General features: G+C 46.3%; 1 protein-coding gene across 1 annotated transcript in view; it reads left to right on the top strand.

Moving 5' to 3' along the window:
- Window positions 1-23877, top strand: part of LOC120296812 (plexin-A4-like) — a 203047-nt gene that overhangs the window by 145712 nt on the left and 33458 nt on the right. Inside the window, exons 20-24 of the mRNA XM_039318823.1 lie at window positions 488-554; window positions 2155-2220; window positions 6490-6636; window positions 14578-14737; window positions 20183-20286. Of these exons, the coding sequence (XP_039174757.1) occupies window positions 488-554; window positions 2155-2220; window positions 6490-6636; window positions 14578-14737; window positions 20183-20286 (544 nt within the window). The remainder of the gene's footprint in view (window positions 1-487; window positions 555-2154; window positions 2221-6489; window positions 6637-14577; window positions 14738-20182; window positions 20287-23877) is intronic.

Here is a 23877-nt window from a genome sequence, read left to right as displayed (position 1 = left end):
GAGAAAACCCGAATAACCAAAGACCTACATATTATATATAATTTAAATGACGGTCAGGAATAGAAATCCTTCCATTCTCAACCCTTCCGTCCGTACCGAAGAAGCTTCTGGGATGAGAAGTGAAACGTCTTCAAGGAAAAATCAAGAAAATCCAGTTGCTTTTGGAAAAAGCACCTTTGGGACAACCAGGATCTTGGAGGACTGAGAATCTCCGTAGACATTTGATATTGCGCTTTTTTATTTTCTTTCTGTTTCTTGTGGTATTGTTGGGTTTTTATTTTTATATTCCTTTGGAGCTCGATGTGTATATTTGGGGGGGGGAGCTTCTGAGAATCGCTTTTTTCTTGCGGTATGCATGCCAGTAGGAGGAATCAATCCATTGCTCGATCGATCGATCAATCAATCATCCGGGGAAGATAACGGGAGGAAAATATTAGCCATTTCCCCCCCCCACACACACACACTCTCTTGTTCCATTTCATTCCAGGACGGAATCTGTGGCAGAGAAGATGCTGACTAACTGGTTCACCTTTCTCCTATATAAATTCCTCAAGGTAAGTACGGACGCTGCTCTCTCACCTGTTCAGAGATGGAATCTAAATGGAGTTGGTGGGATCTGCCCTTCTCTCATTGGCATGTTATTTCATGGAAGTATTTTTCCACTTTAAGAACTCTTAAGGCAACTGGCTGGGGAATTTTGCGAGTTAAAATCCACATATCTTCCTCAAGTTGGATCACACTGTTTCATGGTGTTGATTCCGCAGGGGCATTATTTTGGATTTTTAAACTTTTATTTCCAGGTTGACCTGGTGCCAGGGGTAGGCAACCTGGGCTCTTTTATGACTCGTGGACTTCAACTCCCAGAATTCCTGAGCCAGCATGGGAAAACTATGGCCCCTTCATGCCTCGTGGACTTCAACTCCCAGAATTCCTGAGCCAGCATGGCTCAGCTTGGAAACCTCTCCCTTTCCCCTCAGCACGGCTGGCTCAGGAATTCTGGGAGTTGAAGTCCACCAGTCATAAAAGAGTCAAGATTGCCTACCCGTGTCCTAAGTCCTCCTGTTCTAAGACCAGGGGTCGGCAACCTTGGCTCTTTTATGACTCATGGACTTCAACTCCCAGAATTCCTGAGCCAGCCACGCTGAGGCAAAAGGGAGAGGTTTCCAAGCTGAGCCAGGCTGGCTCAGGAATTCTGGGAGTTGAAGTCCACGAGTCATAAAAGAGCCAAGGTTGCCTACCCCTGCTCTAGGACGCTCACCGCTTAGAACAGGAGGACTTAGGACAGGGGTAGGTAACCGTGGCTCTTCTATGACTCGTGGACTTCAACTCCCAGAATTCCTGAGCCAGCCTGGCTCAGCTTGGAAACCTCTCCCTTTCCCCTCAGCGTGGCTGGCTCTGGAATTCTGGGAGTTGAAGTCCATGAGTCATAAAAGAGCCAAGGTGGCCTACCCCTGGCCTGGTGAAACTTGGGCAACCTGAAGATGAGTGGGCGTCGATTCCCAGAATGCCCCACCTGGGGAATGGGGCGCTTGAGTTGAGGCTCATTCATCTTGAAGTTGCCGAGGTTGATCCAGTGCTGGAGGTACCAGGCTAGAAAGCGGGAGACAGTGAGTTCTAGTCTAGGCTTTCATAGGCATGAAAGCCAACTGGGTGACTTTGGACCAATCACCAGGAGATGGAGAATTCTAGTCCCACCATAGGCTTGAAATCTGGTTGGGTGACTTTGGGCCAATCACCAGGAGACGGAGAATTCTAGTTCCGCCTTCAGCGTGAAAGGCAGCTGGGTGACTTTGGGCCAGTTACCTGGAGACTGTGAGTTCTAGTCCCACCATAGGTTTGAAATCTGGTTGAGTGACTTTGGGCCAATCAGCAGGAGACAGTGAATTCTAGCCCCGCCTTAGGCATGAAAGCTGGCTGGGTGACTTAGGGCCAATCAGTCTCTCCCAGCCCAACCCACTTCACAGGGTTGTTGGGGGAAAAATAGGAAGAAGAGGGACTATTTGGTATGTTCGCTACCTTGAATTATGCATAAAAGTAACAAAGGTGGGATAAAAATAAATAAAATGCTTACATCGATAAATAAATGAATTTCTGGCATCAGAATGATCTAAGTTTGCTTTTTAAAAACGTCTCTTTCCTCTGTGTTTAACACAGCAGGATCCCGCGGCGAAGTCAGAAAAAATCACGGAGTCCTCTTTTTGTGACCCATATAAGAATGGGGTGAGGCTGAATTCTCCATATTATCTTTTCCGTCTCCGCCGATTGCTTCTGATTTGCTGTAAAATCTAGATTTGTATCAAAATCTAGTGCAGGATGTGTTGGCCTGCCTGCTCAAAAGAAAAACAACACTGAATTTAAACATCTTAAGAAGAGATCGGACAGCCATTCGTCCGGAATAGCATAGGATCTTCTCCTTGAGCAGGGGTTGGACTAGAAGACCTCCAAGATCCCTTCCAACTCTGTTATTCTGTATCTGTTCACTTTATTGTGGGCGTAAAAGTAGTGTGAAATATACTAAAAGCACATTCCAAGAACCTCCAGAAAGCCTGCTCCCCCCCAAAGGCTAATAAAAGGCCTTAACACTTAAGAGAATAATGTTAAGGCTTAATAAATCAAGGTTAGGCAGACATTCATCTGCTAATGAATTACATCGCAATTTGTATGCTGCTAAAGACTCAGCATGGGCTTCTTGAGATTTTTTTCAAGTGCAAGGAAATTGACATTTTCCCCCCCACATTTATTTTTCATCACCTTCAATTTTCATGGTGATTTATTGCCGGCATGTCAAAAATATATTCAGAGCATCCCATCAAAATTTAAAACACAGGTAAAGCTGATCGTACGTCTTCCGTGCAATTAGGCAGATCCATGTAAATAGACTGGTGATGAATCCTAATGTTATAGCCTTGTAACTTCAGGTCCCAAAATGTTTATGAGATTCTTGCTCTGAGGCCTTTTGGGGGGGGGTGGATTTTGGACTGGACGACGTGTCGACGAGGTCCCACTCGTCATCTTCAGGCTGGGGTCTTCAGCTTCGTGCTTGTGTGAGCAAAGTATGATCGGAGCTGCCGTCTCTATATATTGGTGGGGGTGTGTGGAGTGCTGGCTTAGTTGCTGTAGGTGGATTGGTTGGCTGCGTTGGAGGGATCTCGGTGTCCTAGTGGACAATCCCTTAGTTATGAGCCAGCCGTGTGCTGCAGCTGCCAAAAAAGGCAACACAGTGCTAGGCTGCATTAACAGAGGGATAGAATCAAGATCAGGTGAAGTGTTAATACCACTTTACAAGGCCTTGGTAAGGCCACACTTGGAATACGGCATCCAGTTTTGGTCACCACGATGTAAAAAAGATGCTGAGATTCTAGAAAGAGTGCAGAGAAGGGCAACAAAGATGATCAGGGGCCAAAGCATATAAGGAACGGTTGCTGGAATTGGGTATGTCTAGTCTAATGAAGAGAAGGACTAGGGTGGACATGATAGCAGCGTTCCAGTATCTCAGGGACTGCCCCAAAGAAGAGGGAGTCAAGCTATTCTCCAAAGCACCCGAAGGCAGGATAAGAAGCAACGGGTGGAAACTAATCGAGAAGCAACCTAGAACTAAGGAGAAACTTCCTGACAGTGAGAACAATTAACCAGTGGAACAGCCTGCCTCCAGAAGCGGTGAATGCTCCAACACTGGAAGTTTTTAAGAAGAGACTGGACAGCCATTTGTCTGAAATGGTATAGGGTTTCCTGCCTGAGCAGGGGGTTGGACTAGATGACCTCCAAGTCATCTGGTTCCCGCTATCCGATTCCGCTTTTGGGCTGAAAGTGGGGGACGGCGCGGGAGGCGAAAAGCCCTCGGAAAAGCCCTGCTCTCGCAATAGGCTATTTTCATCTTCTTGCCTTCCTGCCTCTCTTCCCAAAATGCAGGCCGATAAGCCATGAGGAAGCTATATGTTGGCCGAAGATAAGCTAATTAAGCGGCAGGCAGGTGCTGCAGGGAAAGACACACACATGCACACACACACACACACACACCTCCTTTTGGCTTCTGGCCTGGAGCTCTGGGGATTTTCAGAGGACAAAATTGAAATGACGCTGATGGGTTTGGGAGAGGCAGGACTGCCGTGCAGACTCGATGGGACGATAATAGAGAAATGGGGGGGGGGAATCCGTGAATTCAGCCTGCGGCCTTCGTGTTCGGCAGGACTCGGCGTTTCTGACAGAAACCCGGTCAGTTTCCAGCAGATTTTCCTCTTAAAAGTGAATCCCTTGCTCTAAGCAAATCCTTGCGGTTTAGAAAAATATATGGGGGTCCTTGGTGCACTCTGCACTTGGTGGTTTGCTCGCAGGCGTTTCACGACCCAACTAGGTGATATCATCAGTGCTGGAAGGGAGTGGGGTTTTGTGATGGTGGAAGGAGACTGCGGGGCCCTTGGTGCTCTCTGAGCTTGGTTGTTTGCTTGCAGACATTTCATGACCCAACTAGGTAACATCATCAGGGGTAGAAGGGAGAGGAGTTTGCGGAGAAGAGGAGGAGGAGGAGGAGGAGGAGGAGGAGGAGGAGGAGGAGGAGGAGGAGGAGGAGGAGGAGGAGGAGGAGGAGGAGGAGGAGGAGGAGGTGGACCACCATTGTGGGGTCCTTGGTGCTCTCTAAGCTTGATTGTTTTCTTAAAAATGTTTCATGACCCAACTAGGCAATATCATCCGTGCTAAAGGGAGTGGGATATTCTCTGAGCTTGGCAGTTTTCTTGCAGACATTTCATGACCCAACTAGGTAACATCATCAGTGCTACTGAGTGTTTTCCCTGTTTATATACATTAGCTGGCCCGGCCAGTGTTGGTTGAGGGTTTGATTTCCTTCTTGGTAGTGCTTTAATTAGGGTATTGCTTTCTGTTTGATGGAGAATCAAGCAGAAAACAATTGATGGAGAATCAAGCAGAAAACAATTGATGGAGAATCAAGCAGAAAACAATTAAGAATCAAGCTTGATTGACAGCTGAGCAAGAAATGATTAACAATCAAGCTAGGCTGAGAATCAAGCAATCAACGATTGAGAATCAAGCTTGATTGGGAAGACGGTGAGAGTCAGCACTTTCTGTGTTGTAATCTCCTGGGTTGTCCCCCCCCCCTTTTTTTAAAACCTACTATGGGGAATTTACTCCTGGTTGTTTTGCCTGTTAAATTCAAAGGATCTCAATAGGCTGGAGAAATTGATTGACTGAAAGGAAGGGAATTAAACTGAAGCGAGCAGAGAGTCCCTTTGCTTAGGAGCAGAGCCATCTTACGTATTAGAGGCTGGCTGCAGTGTAAACTCTGCTCCTTTAGTAGGTGTTTGCAAGGTCTTGTTGCATGTCCCAAAGCAGCAGCTTTGCTGACATGGCAAAGGCTGTCTTGATTTAGTGCAATACAAATAATGGATCTATCGTACAGGAAAATACAGGATATATCGTACAGGAAAATGATCCAACTAGGTAACGTTATCAGTGCTAGAAAGAGTTGGGTTTGTGGAGAGGAGGAGGAGGAGGAGGGGGAGGAGGAGGAGGGAGCCCTGTGGGGTCCTGGATGCCCTCTGAGTTTGCTTGTTTTCTTGCAGACGTTTCATGACCCAACTAGGTAACATCGTCAGTGCTAGAAGGGAGTGGGGTTTGGAGGGGAGGAAGAGGAGGAGGAGGAGGAGGAGGAGGAGGAGGAGGAGGAGGAGGAGGAGGAGGAGGAGGAGGAGGAGGAGGAGAACTATGGGGTCCTTGGTGCCCTCTGAGCTTGCTTGTTTTCTTGTAGACGTTTCATGACCCAACTAGGTAACATCATCAGTGCTAAATGGAGTGGGATGCTCTCTGAGCTTGGTTGCTTTCTTGCAGACATTTCATGACCCAACTAGGTAACATGATCAGTGCTAGAAGGGAGTGGGTTTTGCTCTCTGTTTATATACAAATGACTTGCCCTGTTAGTTTTGGTGGGTTTTTTTTTTTTTGATGCTTTCCTTGATTAGGCTGTTGTTTGCCTCTTGATTGTTGACCTGGTGTTAATCTTGGGGTTTAATCCCTGCTTATTTGGGGTTGGTTTGCTGGCAGAGAGGTGTCTCAGAAAGAAAGAAAGAGTGCCTCAAAAGAGACCGTTAAAAAAAAAAGGAAACAAAAGGACCAAAAACACTGCTCAACAGAAACGAGAACCCAGATAAGCAGGGATTAACACCAGACAAACAAACAGCAAACAACGCTTCAGTCAAGGAACTACCAAATCAGACAAATAATCGAACAGTAAACGGGTAGCTCACCAAGGAGCCACCAGGATCACTCTCAACATTACTGGCAGGGCAATGCTCCAGTATATAAACAGAGAGCAAACCCCTCTCCCCTCTAGCATTGATGATGTTACCTAGTAGGGTCATGAAACGTCTGCGAAATCACAAGCAAGCTCGGAGAGCGCCCGAGGACCCCAGCAAGACATGTTTATCCGCCGCTTTCTCCCCAGTTCTTGCCCTCATCCCCTTTCTTTCCTCGCTGCAGGAATGTGCTGGCGAACCTCTTTTTTCCCTCTTCTGCGCCATCAAGCAGCAAATGGAGAAGGGGCCTATAGATGCCATCACGGGAGAAGCCCGCTATTCCTTAAGCGAAGACAAACTCATCCGGCAGCAGATCGACTATAAGACCTTGGTGAGTGGTGGGTGCCGCGAGGAGGAGAGTATTGGGGCCGTGGAGGGGGAGACACGGCGCTCCATTTGGGACCCCAAAAGAAAAAGGTTAAAGTTAAAATAATAATAATATTGTGTTTTGTATGAATAAATGGAAAATAAAAACTTTTTAATAATAATAATTTGGGGTTGCAAGAAAACAAGGAGGTGGTGCAACAAACTTGCCGCTTGGCCTACGTCAGTGGTTCTCAACCTTTTTAATGCCGCGACCCCCAACTGGTCGTAAGTCGAGGACTACTCAACCGGTCGTAAGTCGAGGACTACTCAACTGGTGCAGCGCCGGTTGCAGAATGGGACTTTTGGCGGGCTCAGCGGGGCAGAGACAGCCTGGACAATTCCTATTGGCTTTGGAAAGCCAATAGAATGAGACTCTATTCAAGAGAGTCTATTCTATTGGCTTTCAAAAGCCAATAGAATAAAAGGGAGGCGCACAGCTAAGGAAAAGGGGGAAAAAAATGGCGGACTGCATTGTTTGGCGACCCCCGTGAAATGGTCGTTCGACCCCAAATGGAGTCGCGACCCACAGGTGGAGAACCACTGCCCTATATGGTGTCAAGCAGAAAGCCCTCATCCCTGATTTCCATCCGGCTAGATTTGGCAGTTTTAAGATCTGGTGGACTGGCGGGAGGGGAGGGGGGAATGGCTCTGTGTGACAGGCAGGCGCAGAATGAGGAAGGAAGGAAAGAAAGGAAAAGAAAAGAAAAAGGGAGAAAAGGAGAAAGGAAAGGAAAGGAGAGGAAGAATGGAGGAACAAAGAGGGAAGGGAAGGGAAAGGAAAGGAAAGGAAAAAGGGAGGAAAAAGGAAAGGAAAGGAGAAAGGGAAGGGAAGGGAAAGGAAAGGAAAAAGGGAGGAACAAAGAAAGGAACGGGAAGGAAGAAGGAGGAAAACGGAAAGGGAAGTGAAGGAAAGGAAGAAGGAAGGAACAAAGAGAGAAGGGAAGGGAAAGGAAAGGAAAAAGGGAGGAACAAAGAAAGAAAAGGAGAAAGGAAAGGAAAGAAAAAAAGAAAGGAACTTAGGAAAACGGGAGGAAAAAAGAAAGGAACGGGAAGGAAGAAGGAGAAAAACGGAAAGGGAAATGAAGGAAAGGAAAGGAAGAAGGAAGGAAATGAGAAAGGAAAGGAAGAAGGGAGGAAAAGAAAGGAAAAGAAAGAAAAAAGGAAGGGAGGGAGGAGAAAGGAAAGGAGAAAGGGAGGAAAAAGGAAAGGAAAGGAGAAAGGGAGGAAAAAGGAAAGGAAGGGAGAAAGGGAGGAAAAGGAAGAAAGGAAAAAGGAAGGAAAAAGGAAATGAAAGGAGAAAGGGGGGATAAAGGAAAGGAAAGAAGGGAAAGGAAAGGAAAAGGGGAAGAAAAAAGAAAGGAATGGAAAGGAAGAAGGAGGAAAACGGAAAGGGAAGTGAAGGAAAGGAAAGGAAGAAGGAAGGAAAAGAGAAAGGAAAGGAAGAAGGGAGGAAAGGAAAGAAAAAAGGAAGGGAGGGAGGAAAAAGGAAAGGAAAAAAGAAAGGAAAGGACGAAGGGAGGAAAAAAGAAAGGAAGAAGGAAGAAAAGAGGAAAGGAAAAAAGAAAAGAGGACAGGAAAAGGGGGGGAAAGGAGAGGAAGGAAGGGAAGAAGGAGAAAGGAAAGGAAAGGAAAAAAGGTCTCTGGGTCGCTGATTACATTTCTTCTCGGCTAGAAGCTTCGCTCCTTCCTTCCTTCCTCCGCCTGGCGCGTTTGATGTTAATCTGCTTTTGCCTCTTAACATCTCAAAAGCCGGCAAAGCCCTCCTGATAGGAATCGGAGCAGATCTATTGAGATCTATTTCACTGGGGAGATTAAAGGCAGGAGAAAGGAGAGGGAGGAAGCATTTATGTTAGCCACAGTCTTGGCGAGCTGCAGAGGGAGGGAGACTCCCAGGTGGAGTTTCCTCCCCTGGAACAATAATTCCAATAATAAGATTTTAAAACTAGAGTCTTGGACTTCAAGAGAGCTAATTTCAATAAACTTAGAGAGGGCTTGGGAAGGATTCCATGGATGAGAATCCTCAAGGGGAAAACAACTCAAGAAGCTTGGGAAATTTTGAAAAATGAGATAATAAAAGCACAGTCTAGCACAATACCAACAAAGAGGAAAAATAACAGCTCTCAAAAGAAACCAGCATGGCTGCATAAAGAACTCTCTGACAAATTGAAAGATAAAAAGGACAAGTATAGAAAGTGGAAAGAGGGGAACATAACTAAGTCAGAATATCAGCAAATAGCCCGAGCCTGCAAAGATGAAGTGAAGAAAGCCAAGGCTCAAAATGAACTGAGGCTTGCGACCAAAGTCAAAAATAACAAAAAAAGCTTCTTTCAACATGTAAAAAACAAGAAAAAAGTGAAGGAAATGATTGGTCCATTAGTGGGTGGAAGTGGCAAGAAGGTGACAAGCAACAGGGAGAAAGCAGAACTATTTAACTCATTTTTTGCATCTGTCTTTACACAAAGGGAAAAAACAGACCAACCTATCAAAAATAGTGCCACAAAAAACAAAACAGAAACACAAGTTAAGATAGGCAAGAAAATCGTTAGTGAGCACCTGTCCAGCCTAGATGAGTTCAAATCGCCAGGACCAGACGGATTACACCCCAGAGTTCTCAAGGAACTGGCAGATGTGATATCGGAGCCACTGAACTATATTTTTCAAAGATCCTGGAACACAGGGGAACTACCAGAGGACTGGAAAAGAGCTGATGTAGTTCCCATCCTCAAAAAAGGAAAAAAAATGGATCCAGGAAATTACAGACCTATCAGCCTGACCTCAATACCTGGGAAGATCCTGGAAAAGATAATCAAACAACGAATCAACGAACACCTAGAGGCAAACAAAGTCATTACTAAAAGCCAACATGGGTTTGTCAAAAATAGATCATGCCAGACAAATCTTATTGCATTCTTTGACCAAGTGACAAAATTAGTGGATCAGAGGAATGCTGTGGACATAATTTACTTGGACTTCAGTAAGGCATTTGATAAAGTAGATCACAACCTACTACTTGACAAGATAGAAAAATGTGGGGTAGACAGAACCACCACCAGATGGATCCGTAGCTGGCTGACCGGCCGTACTCAGCGAGTGGTCCTCAATGGAACTGCATCTATATGGAGGGAAGTGTGTAGTGGGGTGCCCCAGGGCTCTGTTCTGGGCCCAGTACTCTTCAACATCTTCATCAACGATTTGGATGAAGGGATAGATGGGGAACTCATCAAATTTGCAGATGACACCAAGCTGGCAGGAATAGCCAACACTCCAGAAGACAGGCTTCAGATACAGAAGGATCTGGACAGACTTGAACACTGGGCACTAACTAACAAAATGAAATTCAATGGTGAAAAAAGCAAGGTTCTACATTTAGGCAAGAAAAACCAAATGCACAAGTACAGCATAGGTGGCACCATGCTCAATAGTAGTAACTGTGAGAGGGACCTCGGAGTCCTAGTAGACAATCACTTAAATATGAGCCAGCAGTGTGCTGCAGCTGCCAAAAAGGCCAACACAGTGCTAGGCTGCATTAACAGAGGGATAGAATCAAGATCACGTGAAGTATTAATACCACTCTTCAATGCCTTGGTAAGGCCACACTTGGAATACTGCATCCAGTTTTGGTCACCACGATGTAAAAAAGATGTTGAGACTCTAGAAAGAGTACAGAGAAGAGCAACAAAGATGATTAGGGGACTGGAGGCTAAAACATATAAGGAACGGTTGCGAGAATTGGGTATGTCTAGTTTAACGAAGAGAAGGACAAGGGGGGACATGATAGCAGTATTCCAATATCTCAGGGGCTGCCATAAAGAAGAGGGAATTAAGCTATTTTCCAAAGCACCTGAAGGCAGGACAAGAAGCAACGGGTGGAAACTCATCAAGGAGAGAAGCAACCTAGAACTAAGGAGAAACTTCCTGACAGTGAGAACAATTAATCAGTGGAACAGCTTGCCTCCAGAAGCAGTAAATGCTCCAACACTGGAAGTTTTTAAGAAGAGACTGGACAGCCATTTGTCCGAAATAGCGTAGGGTTTCCTGCCCGAGCAGGGGGTTGGACTAGATGACCTCCAAGGTCCCTTCCAACTTTACTACTATTACTATTACTATTACTATTTTATTTTATTTTTATTTTTTAAGGAGATTCCATAGCTTTCCGGTGGTGGGTCTCCTGCTGCGTTCTCCCACAGCTTTTTTTTAATTTTTATTTTAAATTCCTCGCATGATAGAACAATCGAAACAACCAGGGGGGGGTCAAAAAAGTCAAGATGGCGCCCGCCATCCTGGCAATCAGAGCCCCGCCCCGTTTTCACCGCTGCCACGACGCAGGTTAAAAAGGGGGGGGGCGGAGCGTCCCTCACACGGTGACGATCACACCGTCTTGGCTTTGCAGGGGGGTCCGCCATTGGCCAGCGGTTGCTTAGCGACCCATTTTTTTGAAGGGCTCACGGACTCCCCCAAAGATTTTGTTTCACGTGACTCCATTTTGAGAGCTTGGCAAATGGCCTCTGTTGACATCTCTTTGCAACAGCCTCCAGTCATGTGACCACAATTTACAGTATGTTTTTAGCCCAAACCAGCAATTTCTTCCAGTTTGGGGCAAAAAAAAAAAAAAAGCCCCATTTTTGGGGGACAACACAAGCAAACGACAGCTAATGACAGGTCCTTGGGAAGGACTCGATAGGTAGACCAAAATACCAAATCCAGTCTGAATATCCGGCTCACTGTGCGATGATCAATAATAATAATAATGAGTTGGAAGGGACCTTGGCGGTCATCTAGTCCAACCCCCTGCTCAGGCAGGAAACCCTATACCATTTCAGACAAATGGCTGTCCAGTCTCTTCTTAAAAACTTCCAGTGTTGGAGCATTCACCGCTTCTGAAGACTGGTTAATTGTTCTAACTGCCAGGAAGTTTCTCCTTAGTTCTAGGTTGCTTCTCTCCTTGATTAGTTTCCATCCATTGCTTCTTGTCCTTCCCTCTGGTGCTTTGAAGAACAGCTTGACTCCCTCTTCTTTGGGGCAGCCCCTGAGAAATTGGAACACTGCTCTCATGTCATCCCTCATCCTTCGCTTCATTAAATTGCAGCAACCATTCTTATATGTTTTAGCCTCCAGTTATATGTTTTAGCTTCCATTTAAAAGCCATCCATCCACACACCCCAATCAATATCTTAAAAAGCCACTTACAACAGGCCCTATAAACACACGCAGAGAGAGAGAGAGAGAGAGAGAGAGAGAGAGAGAGAGAGAGAGAGAGAGAGAGAGAGAGAGAGAGAGAGAGAGAGAGAGAGAATAGCACTCTGCTAGAGAGACATTCCCTACTGATGGGCTCCAGGATGAGTCCAAAAGCTCAAAATCTCTGCTCCCCAGATTGGATCCTGCAATACAGGTATTCCTCGACTTACGACTTCAACTACGCCCAACGTTTCCATTGACGATCGCTGCTCATGTCACAAAAGGGTAACTAGGTGGCGTACAATACTTCGTTTCGAATTCTCTGATTCTTTCCAACCTATTTCTGAAGAAATTATTAATGTTAGACACCTCTTCTCCACCTCCTCTTCTTCTCTTCCCTCTTCCCTTTCTCCTCTCAAAGATTTGGGAGATTTGAGCTGAGAAATCTCCAGGTAATGGAATTTTCCGAGCCTGGGAACAAGAATGGAACATTTGCAAAAACACTTGCAGAACACCCAGCCAAGGAACATTGCTTTCATATCTCATAACTGCTAGCTAGCTTTCCTTTAAATCAAAAGAGAATACTAAAGGGGATCAAAGGCACTGGGGAGGATCTGTCGTAACACACGCTGATCAAATAGGGGCTACAGAACACAGGCAGCCACGTTTCAAGATTCCATAACATAATCTTCTTTTCTTTGCAGTAAAGTTGGCAGAATTTAGATTGCTTTGTTATTGTGAACGGCATTTGATGTACTCAGTCGCGGGGAGAAAGCATTGCATTAATGTACGGTAGCAATAAATCCTAAGTTTGATATCACTTTTTCGGACCGGCACATTTTATCAAGAAGGCATAAGCTCTCATGAACTTCAGTCGCCTTCAACAAATGCGTAGCCTAGCTAGCGTGAGGATCGTGGCAAACTAGATGGCCTTGAACACGGGCGTCAAATTCACCACGTCACACGACGTGTCGTGACGTTTTTCGCGTTGCCGGAGCTGGGGTGGGGGCAGCTACGCATGAGGCGACCGGCCCATGGGTCTGCAGTTTGACACCCCTGGCCTTGAAGGGCCAGGACTGACAGAATTTGAAAATCAGAGGATGAATTCTAGCAGTTAAAATCTCTCTGGAATACAGAGAGAGCATGAGATCGCCCGCATGTACTCCGGACAGCTGCTTCCTGCGAGTAAACAGCAAAAATGGAAGGTTTTTTTTTTTTTTGCAATCAGAGACCAGGCAGAGGAACCACTTCTGTGTGAAATTGTTGTGGCCTAAGATGAGGCTGCAGTTGTGGTAGATGGTGCTGTTTGTGAGGCATCTTGATCCAAAGATACTTTTTCAAGAGGCAACTGGACTTTCTTGTTTTTCCTTTGAGGACATTTTGCTTCTCATCCAAGAAGCTTCTTCAGCTCTGACTGGATAGTGGGGAAGGAAGTGAAAGGAAGAAAAGAAAAGAAAAATTATTAGCTCCAAATGTGAGATAGGAGACTTAGAAATTGGGATCATTTAAAACCTGGAAATGATAAAGATTAAACGTTAAACTTAAATATCAATGGCAAATTAAAGTTAAGAAAAACTTACTAGGTTATTGTCTAAAAGGTGGAATGTCAAATTAATTAAGATATGTATAGACTGAAGATTATTGATGAATATTAGAAAGGTATTTTTTTTGTTTGATTAATAGAATAAGAACTGTATTGGTTTGAACATGACAGTAGATATCATGGGGGAAAGAGAGGGAATTAGTTTGTTGTAATAATTTGAGATTTGTGCTGATGATATTCAAATGTAACGGAATTACTGTGCTCAGCTGCCACGCTACTTTTCAAATATGTAAATGTAATATTGTAAAATTAATAAAAAACTTGAAACTAGATAGTGGGGAATGGAAAGATTTATACTCCTTGTAGACAGCTGGACATTTGCAGTCTTTTAGAGCAGTGGTTCTCAACCTGTGGGTCGGGACCCCATTTGAGGTCGAACGACCATTTCACGGGGGTCGCCAAACAACGCAGTCCGCCATTTTTTCCCCCTTTTCCTTAGCTGTGCTACTCCCTTTTATTCTATTGGCTTTTGAAAGCCAATAGAATAGACTCTCTTGAATAGAGTCTAATTCTATTGGCTTTCCAAAGCCAATAGGAATTGTCCAGGCTGTCTCTGCCCTGCTGAGCCCGCCAAAAGTCCCATTCTGCAAACGGTGCTGCACCAGTTGAGTAGTCCTCGACTTACGACCGGTTGAGTATTCCTCGACTTACGACCGATTGGGGGTGGCGGCATTAAAAAGGTTGAGAACCACTGTTTTAGAGAGTCGTTGAGGCCACTTGGAGGTTTGTCTGTGTCCTCAGGGTCAGCTGAGTGGTGCAGATGGATGTGGAGCCTTCTCACAAAAAACAAAACAAAAAAAACCCAAGAAAGTCTATTTGCCTCTTGAAAAAATATATTTGGGATAACCATGACCTGGATGACTGAGAATCTCCAGAGACAGTCACATAACATGTTAAATCTGAACGAATGAAACACAATGGGTGGTGTTTAGATAACACGTTGAGACATAAACCGTACAATGGCTTTGTTCACACATGGCTGAGTTGCCTACGATGTATTGAACCGATAGATTTCCATCAGCCCTTTGACGTAATCTAGAATTTTGTTCGAACCCCACCCAAATATATTACATGTGAAGCTCTAGACCTCAGTCTTATGTTTGCTTTCTTTCAACCAACCCCCTGCAGGTCCTTAGTTGCGTGAACCCCGATAATGTGAACAGCCCTGAGATTCCAGTGAAGATCTTGAACTGTGACACCATCACTCAAGTGAAGGAGAAGTTCCTTGATGCCATCTTCAAGAACGTGCCCTGTTCTCATCGGCCCAAAGCTGCGGATATGGATCTTGGTACGTTGAGTATCTTCTTAGATCAATAAGAGATGGCCAACCATGGAAGCCATCCATCCATTCGTATCACCATGTTGGGTTAGGTCGATGCAGTCAGGATTTCCCATGGGCAAAAAAAATGCTCCTTCTTGGGCATTTGTGGGGAGGAATGACATATCAGAAACTAAAACCTAACCTTAGTTAGGAAAGGTGGCTAGGTTTAGGGCAATAGCAGAGAGAATATTGGGAAAATTTTATAGATGGATGGATCCATTGCAAAGGATCATGGGAGAACCTTCTGAAGGCGATAACTGGAGCCTTCTGAAGGAAATAACTGGAGCCTTCTGAAGGAAATAACTGGAACCTTCTGAAGGAGATAACTGGAACCTTCTGAAGGAGATAACTGGAGCTTTCTGAAGGAAATAACTGGAGTCTTCTGAAGGAAATAACTGGAGTCTTCTGAAGGAGATAACTGGAACCTTCCAAAGGAGATAACTGGAGCTTTCTGAAAGAAATAAGTGAAGCCTTCCGAAGGAGATAACTGGAACCTTCTGAAGGAGATAACTGGAGCTTTCTGAAGGAGATAGTTGGAGCCTTCTGAAGGAAATAACTGGAGTCCTGAAGGAAATAACTGGAATCTTCTGAAGGAAATAACTGGAACCTTCTGAAAGAGATAACTGGAGCCTTCTGAAGGAGATAACTGGAGCCTTCTGAAGGAGATAACTGGAGCTTTCTGAAGGAGATAACTGGAGCTTTCTGAAGGAAATAACTGGAGCCTTCTGAAGGAGATAACTGGAGCTTTCTGAAGGAGATAACTGGAGCTTTCTGAAGGAAATAACTGGAGCTTTCTGAAGGAAATAACTGGAGTCTTCTGAAGGAAATAACTGGAGCCTTCTGAAGGAGATAACTGGAGCCTTCTGAAGGAGATAACTGGAGCCTTCTGAAGGAAATAACTGGAGTCTTCTGAAGGAAATAACTGGAATCTTCTGAAGGAAATAACTGGAGTCTTCTGAAGGAGATAACTGGAACCTTCTGAAGGAGATAACTGGAACCTTCCAAAGGAAATAACTGGAGCTTTCTGAAGGAAATAACTGGAGTCTTCTGAAGGAAATAACTGGGGTCTTCTGAAGGAAATAACTGGAACCTTCCAAAGGAGATAACTGGAGCTTTCTGAAGGAAATAACTGGAGTCTTCTGAAGGAAATAACTGGAACCTTCTGAAGGAGATAACTGGAGCCTTCCGAAGGAGATAACTGGAAACATCTGAAGGAAATTCTGAACTACTATCAAGGTTTTTTTTAGGGTTCCTTCATTCTTAATTCAAGGAGTCAGACGAGAACCGATGTGAGCATTGACCCTCAACTGGCCAAACAGGCAGGGATCATAGAGAACAAGGTTACAATGGATCCAGCTGAACATGTTGTGTGGCTATAACTATTAGCACTTTAAGTGGCCTTGTTAAGGTTACCAATGGAAGAGAATTTTTATAGCTCAGGGTTGAACTGAGCGGGGTCTGTGGTGCTCTCTGGGCTGGGTGGTTTTCTTGCCGAAGTTTCATTACCCAACTAGGTAATATCATCAGTGCTAGAAGGATGTGCAGTTTAGGGAGTGGAACAGGGGGAGACGGAGGAAGAGAAGGAGAAGAGGAGGAAAGATCGAGAAGGAAAAGGAATGAAGAGGAAGAAGAATGAGAAAGGAATAAGAGAAGGAGAAAAACAATGCGGTCCTTGGTGCTCTCTGAGCTTGGTGGTTTCCTTGCAGACATTTCATGACCCAACTAGGTAACATCATCAGTGCTAGAAGGGAGTAAGGTTTGTGGAGAGGAGCAGAAGGAGAAGGAGAAAATCTATGGGTTCCTTGGTGCTCTCTGAGCTTGGTGGTTTTCTTTCAGACGTTTCGTGACCCAACTAGGTAACTTCATCAGGGCAGATGATGTTACCTAGTTTGGTAATCAAGTGAAAAGTTGCAAAAGGTGATCACATGATCCAGGGACACTGCAACCATCATCAATACGAGCCGGTTGCCAAGCCCCTGAATTTCGATCATCTGACCACGGGGACGTTGCAACGGTCGCAAGTCTGAAAAACGATCCCCGCTCGCTTTTTTTTTCAGCGCCACTGTAACTTCGAGCGGTCACTAAGCAAATGGTTGTAGATCAAGGACTACCTCTGTTTTTAAACCCCTGGATTTACCCCTTACACACACACACACACACACACACACACACACACACACGCACACACAAAGACAATTTAGCATTGAAGCTCATCGGATTCTATTAATCGTTCCATAGGAAGAGCCGTTGCTGGCATCCCTCTTTTGTGTGTCTGTGTGTCTTTGTGTGGGCATGTGTGTGTTTGTGTGCGTGTGTGTGTGTGTGTTTGTCTGTGTCCTTGAAACGCGATTGTGCAGCAAGGTCGCTCGTGTCGATTTATAGGAGGAGCCCGAAAGACGCTTGGCCACCGAGACTCGTTTTGAGCTCCAGACAATTTGAAAAAAAAAAAAAAAGAAGAAGTGGTTGGCTGCAATTTGATCGCTGATGTCACGCAGGAGAAGAAGCTAAATTGTCCTCTGTCCTGGCAGAAACCTTGTCTGCCTTCTCTCCCCCATCAGAGGGGTGAAGGTGGCATCAAAGGCAAAGACCGATCCAAGTTTACCGTTGCCCCTTCCTCAGTGCAAAGCTAGCAGCCCTTTCTCTTATCCTCCTCTTAAAACTTTTCTCCCCCGCCATTGTCCCCAAATCTCTTCGGCTCCAGGCTGAATTTGATCGCCCAGCCAATTATTCTGTTCGAGAAGCCAGATTCAAAGATGGTGGTTGATCTCTTACCATGTGATTCCTTTGCCGGGACCACCGCAGACCAGGAAAGAAGGAAGGAAGGAAGGAAGGAAGGAAGGAAAGAAGGAAAGGAAGGAAGGAAAGAAGGAAAGGAAGGAAGGAAAGAAGGAAGGAAGGGAAGGAAAGAAGGAAGGAAGGAAGGAAGGAAGGAAGGAAGGAAGGAAGGAAAGAAGGAAGGAAGGAAAGGAAGGGAAGAAAAGGAAGGAAGGAAGGAAGGAAGGAAAGAAAGAAGGAAAGGAAGGAAAGGAAGGGAAGAAAAGGAAGGAAGGTAGGAAAGAAGGAAGGAAAGAAGGAAAGGAAGGAAGGAAAAAAGGAAGGAAGAAAAGAAGGAAGGAAGGAAGGAAGGAAGGAGGGTAGGAATGAAGGAAAGAAGGAAGGAAGGAAGGAGGGTAGGAATGAAGGAAGGAAGGAAAGAAGGAAGGAAAGGAAGGAAGGAAGGAAGGAAGGAAGGAAGGAAGGAAGGAAGGAAGGAAGGAAGGAAGAGCCATGGTGGCGCAGTGGTTAGAATGCAGGATTGCAGGCTAACTCACTGCCCACTGCCAGCAGTTCGATCCTGACCGGCTCAAGGTTGACTCAGCCTTCCGTCCTTCTGAGGTCGATAAAATGAGGACCCAGATTGCTGAGGACAATATGCTGGCTCTGTAAACTGCTTAGAGAAGGCTGTAAAGGCACTGTGAAGCGGTATATAAGTGCTCTTGGTAAGTGCTATTGCTACCACTGAATATAAATTAAATCTCCCCTTTTTATCCCTGGGAAGGAGTAAATATCGGCCTACCTACAGGTCAATCTAGGATTGCATCCCGCCCGTGCCACCCAAACTGACGGAAACGTAGCTCATTGGCGCTGCTTGTTTGTGCGGAGGAGACCCCACGTCGTGACTTCATTGTGCTTTCTTTCGCCTCCTTTGCTGGCGGCCCACTGCTTCATTTCGAGCAGCCGAAAATTTAGAAGGTGAAGGGGGATGTTTGCCTGCTGCCATTTCTCCATCTTCTCCCAGAGAAGGGCTGCCTTCTTCCCTTCAGCAGCAAAGCTTCCCCTGCAATTGGCAAGTTGATTACCAGCTGGCTCCAAAACGGGAACGGAAAGCAAAACACCCGTTTTGCAAATACGTTGTAATTAAGCGGATCTCCAGAAGCCCTGGAAGCAAAAGACTCCCTTGCATTACAACAGACATGTCAAACACAAGGCCCGGGGGCCAGATGCGGCCCGCGAAGTGGTTTCATGCGGCCCGTGAAGCCATCCTGGAAACAGTGAGGGAACGGCCCCCGCTGCCTTGGCCCTGGCCCAGGCCAGCCGGGAGCCAATGTACAATTTTGTGGTGGCCATCTATGCTGAAACGCATTCAGTCTTAGCTCCACAAGGCCGTCTGGAAACAGCGAGGAACCAGCCCCTGCCGCATCGGCCCTGCCCCCTGGGTGCATGCTGGGGAGGTGTCACCCTTTGTGAGGAATGAAGCAATGCACCATGCCTTGGCGCTTGCCCCAGTCCTCCCCTTCTGCCAGAGACCCTCAGATCTGTCCCACTCCTGCCCAGGCCCCCACAGGCACCCTTGACGCGAACGATGTAGAGCTGGCCACGCCTACCCAGTAGGCCATACCCACTCCATCCATGCCCACCCAGTAGGCCGCACCCACCCTGGCCACAAACCCCTTTCCCCACTGAGGGCAACCGCAATGATGATGCGGCCCTCAATGAAATTGATTTTGACACCCCTGCATTACAATGAGGAGACTGCCCTTCCAGAGAGGGTGGCATTGAACCGTTTGTCTCCAGAAGTTGTGGGTGCTCCATCACTGGAGGTTTTCAAGAAGAGCCTGGACCGCCATTGGTCTGAAACGGTACTATAGGATCTCCTGCCTGAGCAGGGGGTTGGACTAGAAGACCTCCAAGGTCCCTTCCAGCTCTGATGTTCCCTGTTTTAAACAAGTTCCCTCCTTCTTGGGAACAATGCAAAGTTATTAAGGGCTGTGTGCTGAGTACACTTTGTACAACTTCTGGAATCAAGCCCTCCAAAGGCAAGAGACACAATTATTATAAATTCTGTATATCTTGCCTTTGGACGGCTTGATTCCAAAAGTTCTGGGTGCTCCATCACTGGAGGTTGTCATGAAGAGATTGGGCCACCATTGTTCTGGAGTGGTGTCGGGTCTCCTGCTTGAGCAGGGGGCTGGACTAGAAGACCTCCAAGGTCCTTTTCAGCTCTGTTATTCTGTATTCAGTGGAATGGCTTTACCTTCAGAAGTTGTGGGTGCTCCATCACTGGAGGATTCCAAGGAGAGATTGGGCAACCATTTGTCTGGAATGGTGTCGGGTCTCCCTTTCAACTCTGTTCTGATTGATTGATTGATTATTCCAACCGTGATGATGGTTCCACAGAAGAAGACCTGATAGGAAATTGGACCGGTTACATTATGGCCATCGCAACTTCCATTTCGTTGGGAAAGGCATGGTTACGACGCAAACGCACCCACACCAACAACTCAAAAATAAGAAACTCTTTATCTTCACCTCCCCACCTGCAATTCCGGGCTCGGAATCATTCCGTTCCCTGCAGATACCGTGTCACGGTTCTCCCCCCCAAACGTTGTCCATTGGCTTGTGGGCCTGACATGCGTTTCTCTTTCCTCACAGAATGGCGGCAGGCCAACGGGACCAGAACAATCCTTCAGGATGAAGATCTCACCACCAAGATTGAAAACGACTGGAAGAGGTTGAACACTCTTGCCCATTATCAGGTGTGTAAATCAGCTTCGGTTTGATTAGGCTTGGTGGTCTTCTGTGGTCTGTCCTGTAAGGTTGGGAGACCACCAACATTGCTCTCCTGGATCAGATCTAGATTGATTTAGCTGGCATTCTCCCAAAGGTGCTTTTTCAAGAGGCAACTGAATTTCTCTTGTTTTTCTTCGAAGATATTTGGCTTCTCCTCCAAGAAGCTTCTTCAGCTCTGTGTCGACGCTGCTCACATCGGATGTTCTTGCTTTGACCACAGAGGGAAACGTAGCCCTCTTTTACCTTTTGCTTGTAGAGTGAGATGATGCAGGGAGAGGGGAGGATGTGAACGAGAGTCCAGCTAGACATAACAACACTAAACCTAGCGTGAGAAACAAGGTTATTGTAACCAGAACTGATAAGGAATTGGCAGGCTGGAGAACTGGAGAGGAAGCCCTCGTTTCAAGCTAATGTGATTTATGTTAATTGGAGGAGGGAATTGTGCTTTGATCCTATGTGCTCAGGGGAGGGGGATTCAGTTTTTGGCTTCCATTATGCAGTGCCGGTGTTATGCTACTCAAAATAAAGGTTTGTTAAGGTTAATAATACCTCAAAGTTCTTTTGAAGAGCTTCATCCGTCGGAGCCATGACACTCTGACTGGATGGGGGAGGGGGGAAATGGAAGGATTTATACTCCTTGAAGAGAGTTGGTCATTTGCATTCTCTGAGCGCGTCGTTGAGGGACCCTGTGTCCTCAGGGTCACCTGAGTCGTGCAAATGGGGGTGGAGCCTTCTTGGAACTGTTGAAAGGACTATGTTAGGTAGATGATATCAGATCCAGACAGATAAACCTCCCAAGTGGCCTCAACGACTCTCTGAAAAGAATGTAAATGACCAGCTGTCTGCAAGGAGTATAAATCCTTCCGTTCCCCCACCATTCAGTCAGAACCTGAAGAAGCTTCTCGGATGAGGAGCGAAACGTCTTCAAAGAAAAACAAGGGAGTCCATTTTCCTTCTGAAAAAGCACCTTTGGGACAACCATGACCTGGATGACTGTCAATCTCCACAGACATTTATCTGTCATTCTGTCCACAGATTGGCCCCAAAAATGTACCTCCTCAAGAACCCACCGATGGGACATCAAGCCAGCCTTACAGGTAGCCCTCGACTGACGATCACCATGGAGCCCACGTTCTTGTTGCTAAGTGAGACAGTTGCTAAATGAGTGTTGCCCCATTTTTACAACTTTTCTGGCCACGGAATCACTGCCGCCATTAAGTGAGCAACGCAGTTCACTTAGTGACCGTTCAGAGTTACGACGGCACTGAAAAAAAGAGACTTAGGACCGGCGTTCACTCTTCACGACCGTTGCAGCATCCCCATAGGTCACGCGATCAAAATTTGGACGGTTGGCACAACTGGTTCATATTTATGACGGTCACGGCGTCCCCGGGGGTGTCACGTGATTCCCTTGGTGCGACCTTCCGACAAGCAAAGCCAATGGGGGAAGCCCGATTCGCTTAACGGCCGTGCCACTAACTGAACAGCTGCAGAGATTCGGCTAAAAGCCGTGGCGAGAAAGGTTACAAAACGGGGCAAAACCGACTTCACAAGCGTCTCACTGAGCAACAGGCTCCACGGTGGTCGTAATTTCGAGGACTGCTTGTCAATTGATACGCCGCCAATATCTCCGGGCAGTTTATAATTTGATTGATTGACCCACCCCATGTACACGGCAGAGGAAATCAACCAAGAGCGGCCTGTTTTGTTCAAAAGGGGGGCAGAAAATAGAATTATCTTTCCTCCTCCCCTTTCCTGCATCTTTTTTTTGGGGGGTGGGTTAGGGTTTACCCTCCCCGGTGATGACATTGGATGAAATATCAGGGCGCCTATTGAAAACAAAAAACAGGAAATAACAGGAAGGCAAGGAATCAGTTCCAGTCAAAGGAAAGTGGTGTGTCCTGGCCTGAAGGGAAATCTCAGAAGTCGCTTAAAAATCGGTCTGTTTGACGGCACGGAGCAGACTTCTTCAACCTTGGCGACTTGTTGATGGGTGGACTTCAACTCCCAGAATTCCCCAGGGCGCCATGTTCAGAATCACGGGCATAAATCACAAACAATCTTAACCATCTCTCCACACGTCCTCCTTTGTGAAGCTGTGCAAAGCAGCGTTTGCAGGTTGGGGGTGTCATTATTTCCCCTCAAATCCAGAAGTGGTCCTGATCTGACCTAACACAGGATAAAAGAGTTGGTAGGGACCTTGAAGGTCATCTAGTCCAACCCCCTGCTCAGGCAGGAAACCCTAAACCATTTCAGACAAATGGCTGTCCAGCCTCTTCTTAAAAACCTCCAGTGTTGGAGCATTCACAGATTCTGGAGGCAGGTTGTTCCACTGGTTAATTGTTCTAACTGTCAGGAAGTTTCTCCTTAGTTCTAGGTTGCTTCTCTCCTGGATTAGTTTCCATCCGTTGCTTCTTGTCCTGCCTTCAGGGGCCTTGGAGAAGAGCTTGACTCCCTTTCTTTGGGGCAGCCCCTGAGATTGGAACATGGCTATCACGTCCCCCCTGGTCCTTCTCTTCATTAAATTAGACATCCCCAATTCCAGCAACCGTTCCTTGTATGTTTCAGCCTCCACTCCCCTGATCATCTTTGTTGCTCTTCTCTGCACTCTTTCTAGAGTCTCAAGTTCTGGTGGCAAGCTGTTCCACTGCTTAATTGTTATAACTGTCAGGAAGTTTCTCCTTAGTTCTCTAGGTTGCTTCTCTCCTTGTTGAGTTTCCATCCGTTGCTTCTTGTTCTTCCTTCAGGCGCTTTGGAGAATAGCTTGACTCCCTCTTCTTTGGGGCAGCCCCTGAGACACTGGAAGACTGCTATCATGTCCCCCCTCATCCTTCTCTTCATTAAATTAGACATCCCCAATTCCAGCAACCGTTCCTCGTATGTTTTAGCCTCCAGTCCCCTAATCATCTTTGCTGCTCTTCTCTGCACTCTTTCTAGACAGTCTCAAGTTCTGGTGGCAAGCTGTTCCACTGTTTAATCGTTCTCCCTGTCAGGAAATTCCTCCTTAGTTCTAGGTTGCTTCTCTCCTCGGTGAGTTTCCATCCGTTGCTTCTTGTCCTGCCTTTTGGTGCTTTGCAGAATAGCTTGTCCCGCCATCGTCTTTGCAGAATGTTTTTGTGTGATTAGAAGACTATTGACTAGCTTGGTGTAAAGATAAGATGATCAGCCCGATGTGAAAAGCCACTTTTTGCAGGCTTTTCCAGGAGAGTGGGTTAATTAGCATCCCCGAGTTGCTTTTGAAGATGAAAAGCACTCAGCGCTAAGTGCTAATTATTGTTAGGGCTCGTGGTGAGAAGGTCCTCGCCCTGTCCTGCTCATCAAAGATGTGCCAGATGCAGCTTTTCTTGTCGATGGCTGAATACTCAAGTCTTGTGTCATTCTTCTCAGGGAGACCGCGAGGCCATCCAGTCTGAGTCCGAAGGGGTCTGTCTGTTGCGCGTTCTTGTAGCCCGTCCATTTCGGAGATCCTCCAGAGAGGTCCTTTCTCAATAGTGTGAGATGAAGCACATCGGCTCGTGACCAGCCCTTCCCCACTGCTTTGTCTCAAGGCTCAAGGC

The sequence above is a fragment of the Crotalus tigris genome, unplaced genomic scaffold (assembly GCF_016545835.1).
Source record: "Crotalus tigris isolate CLP2741 ecotype Arizona unplaced genomic scaffold, ASM1654583v1 scf7180000021570.357645, whole genome shotgun sequence".
NCBI classification, from domain to species: domain Eukaryota; kingdom Metazoa; phylum Chordata; class Lepidosauria; order Squamata; family Viperidae; genus Crotalus; species Crotalus tigris.
Note: the sequence above shows the minus strand (reverse complement) of the source record. Positions and strands in the feature narration are given on the sequence as shown.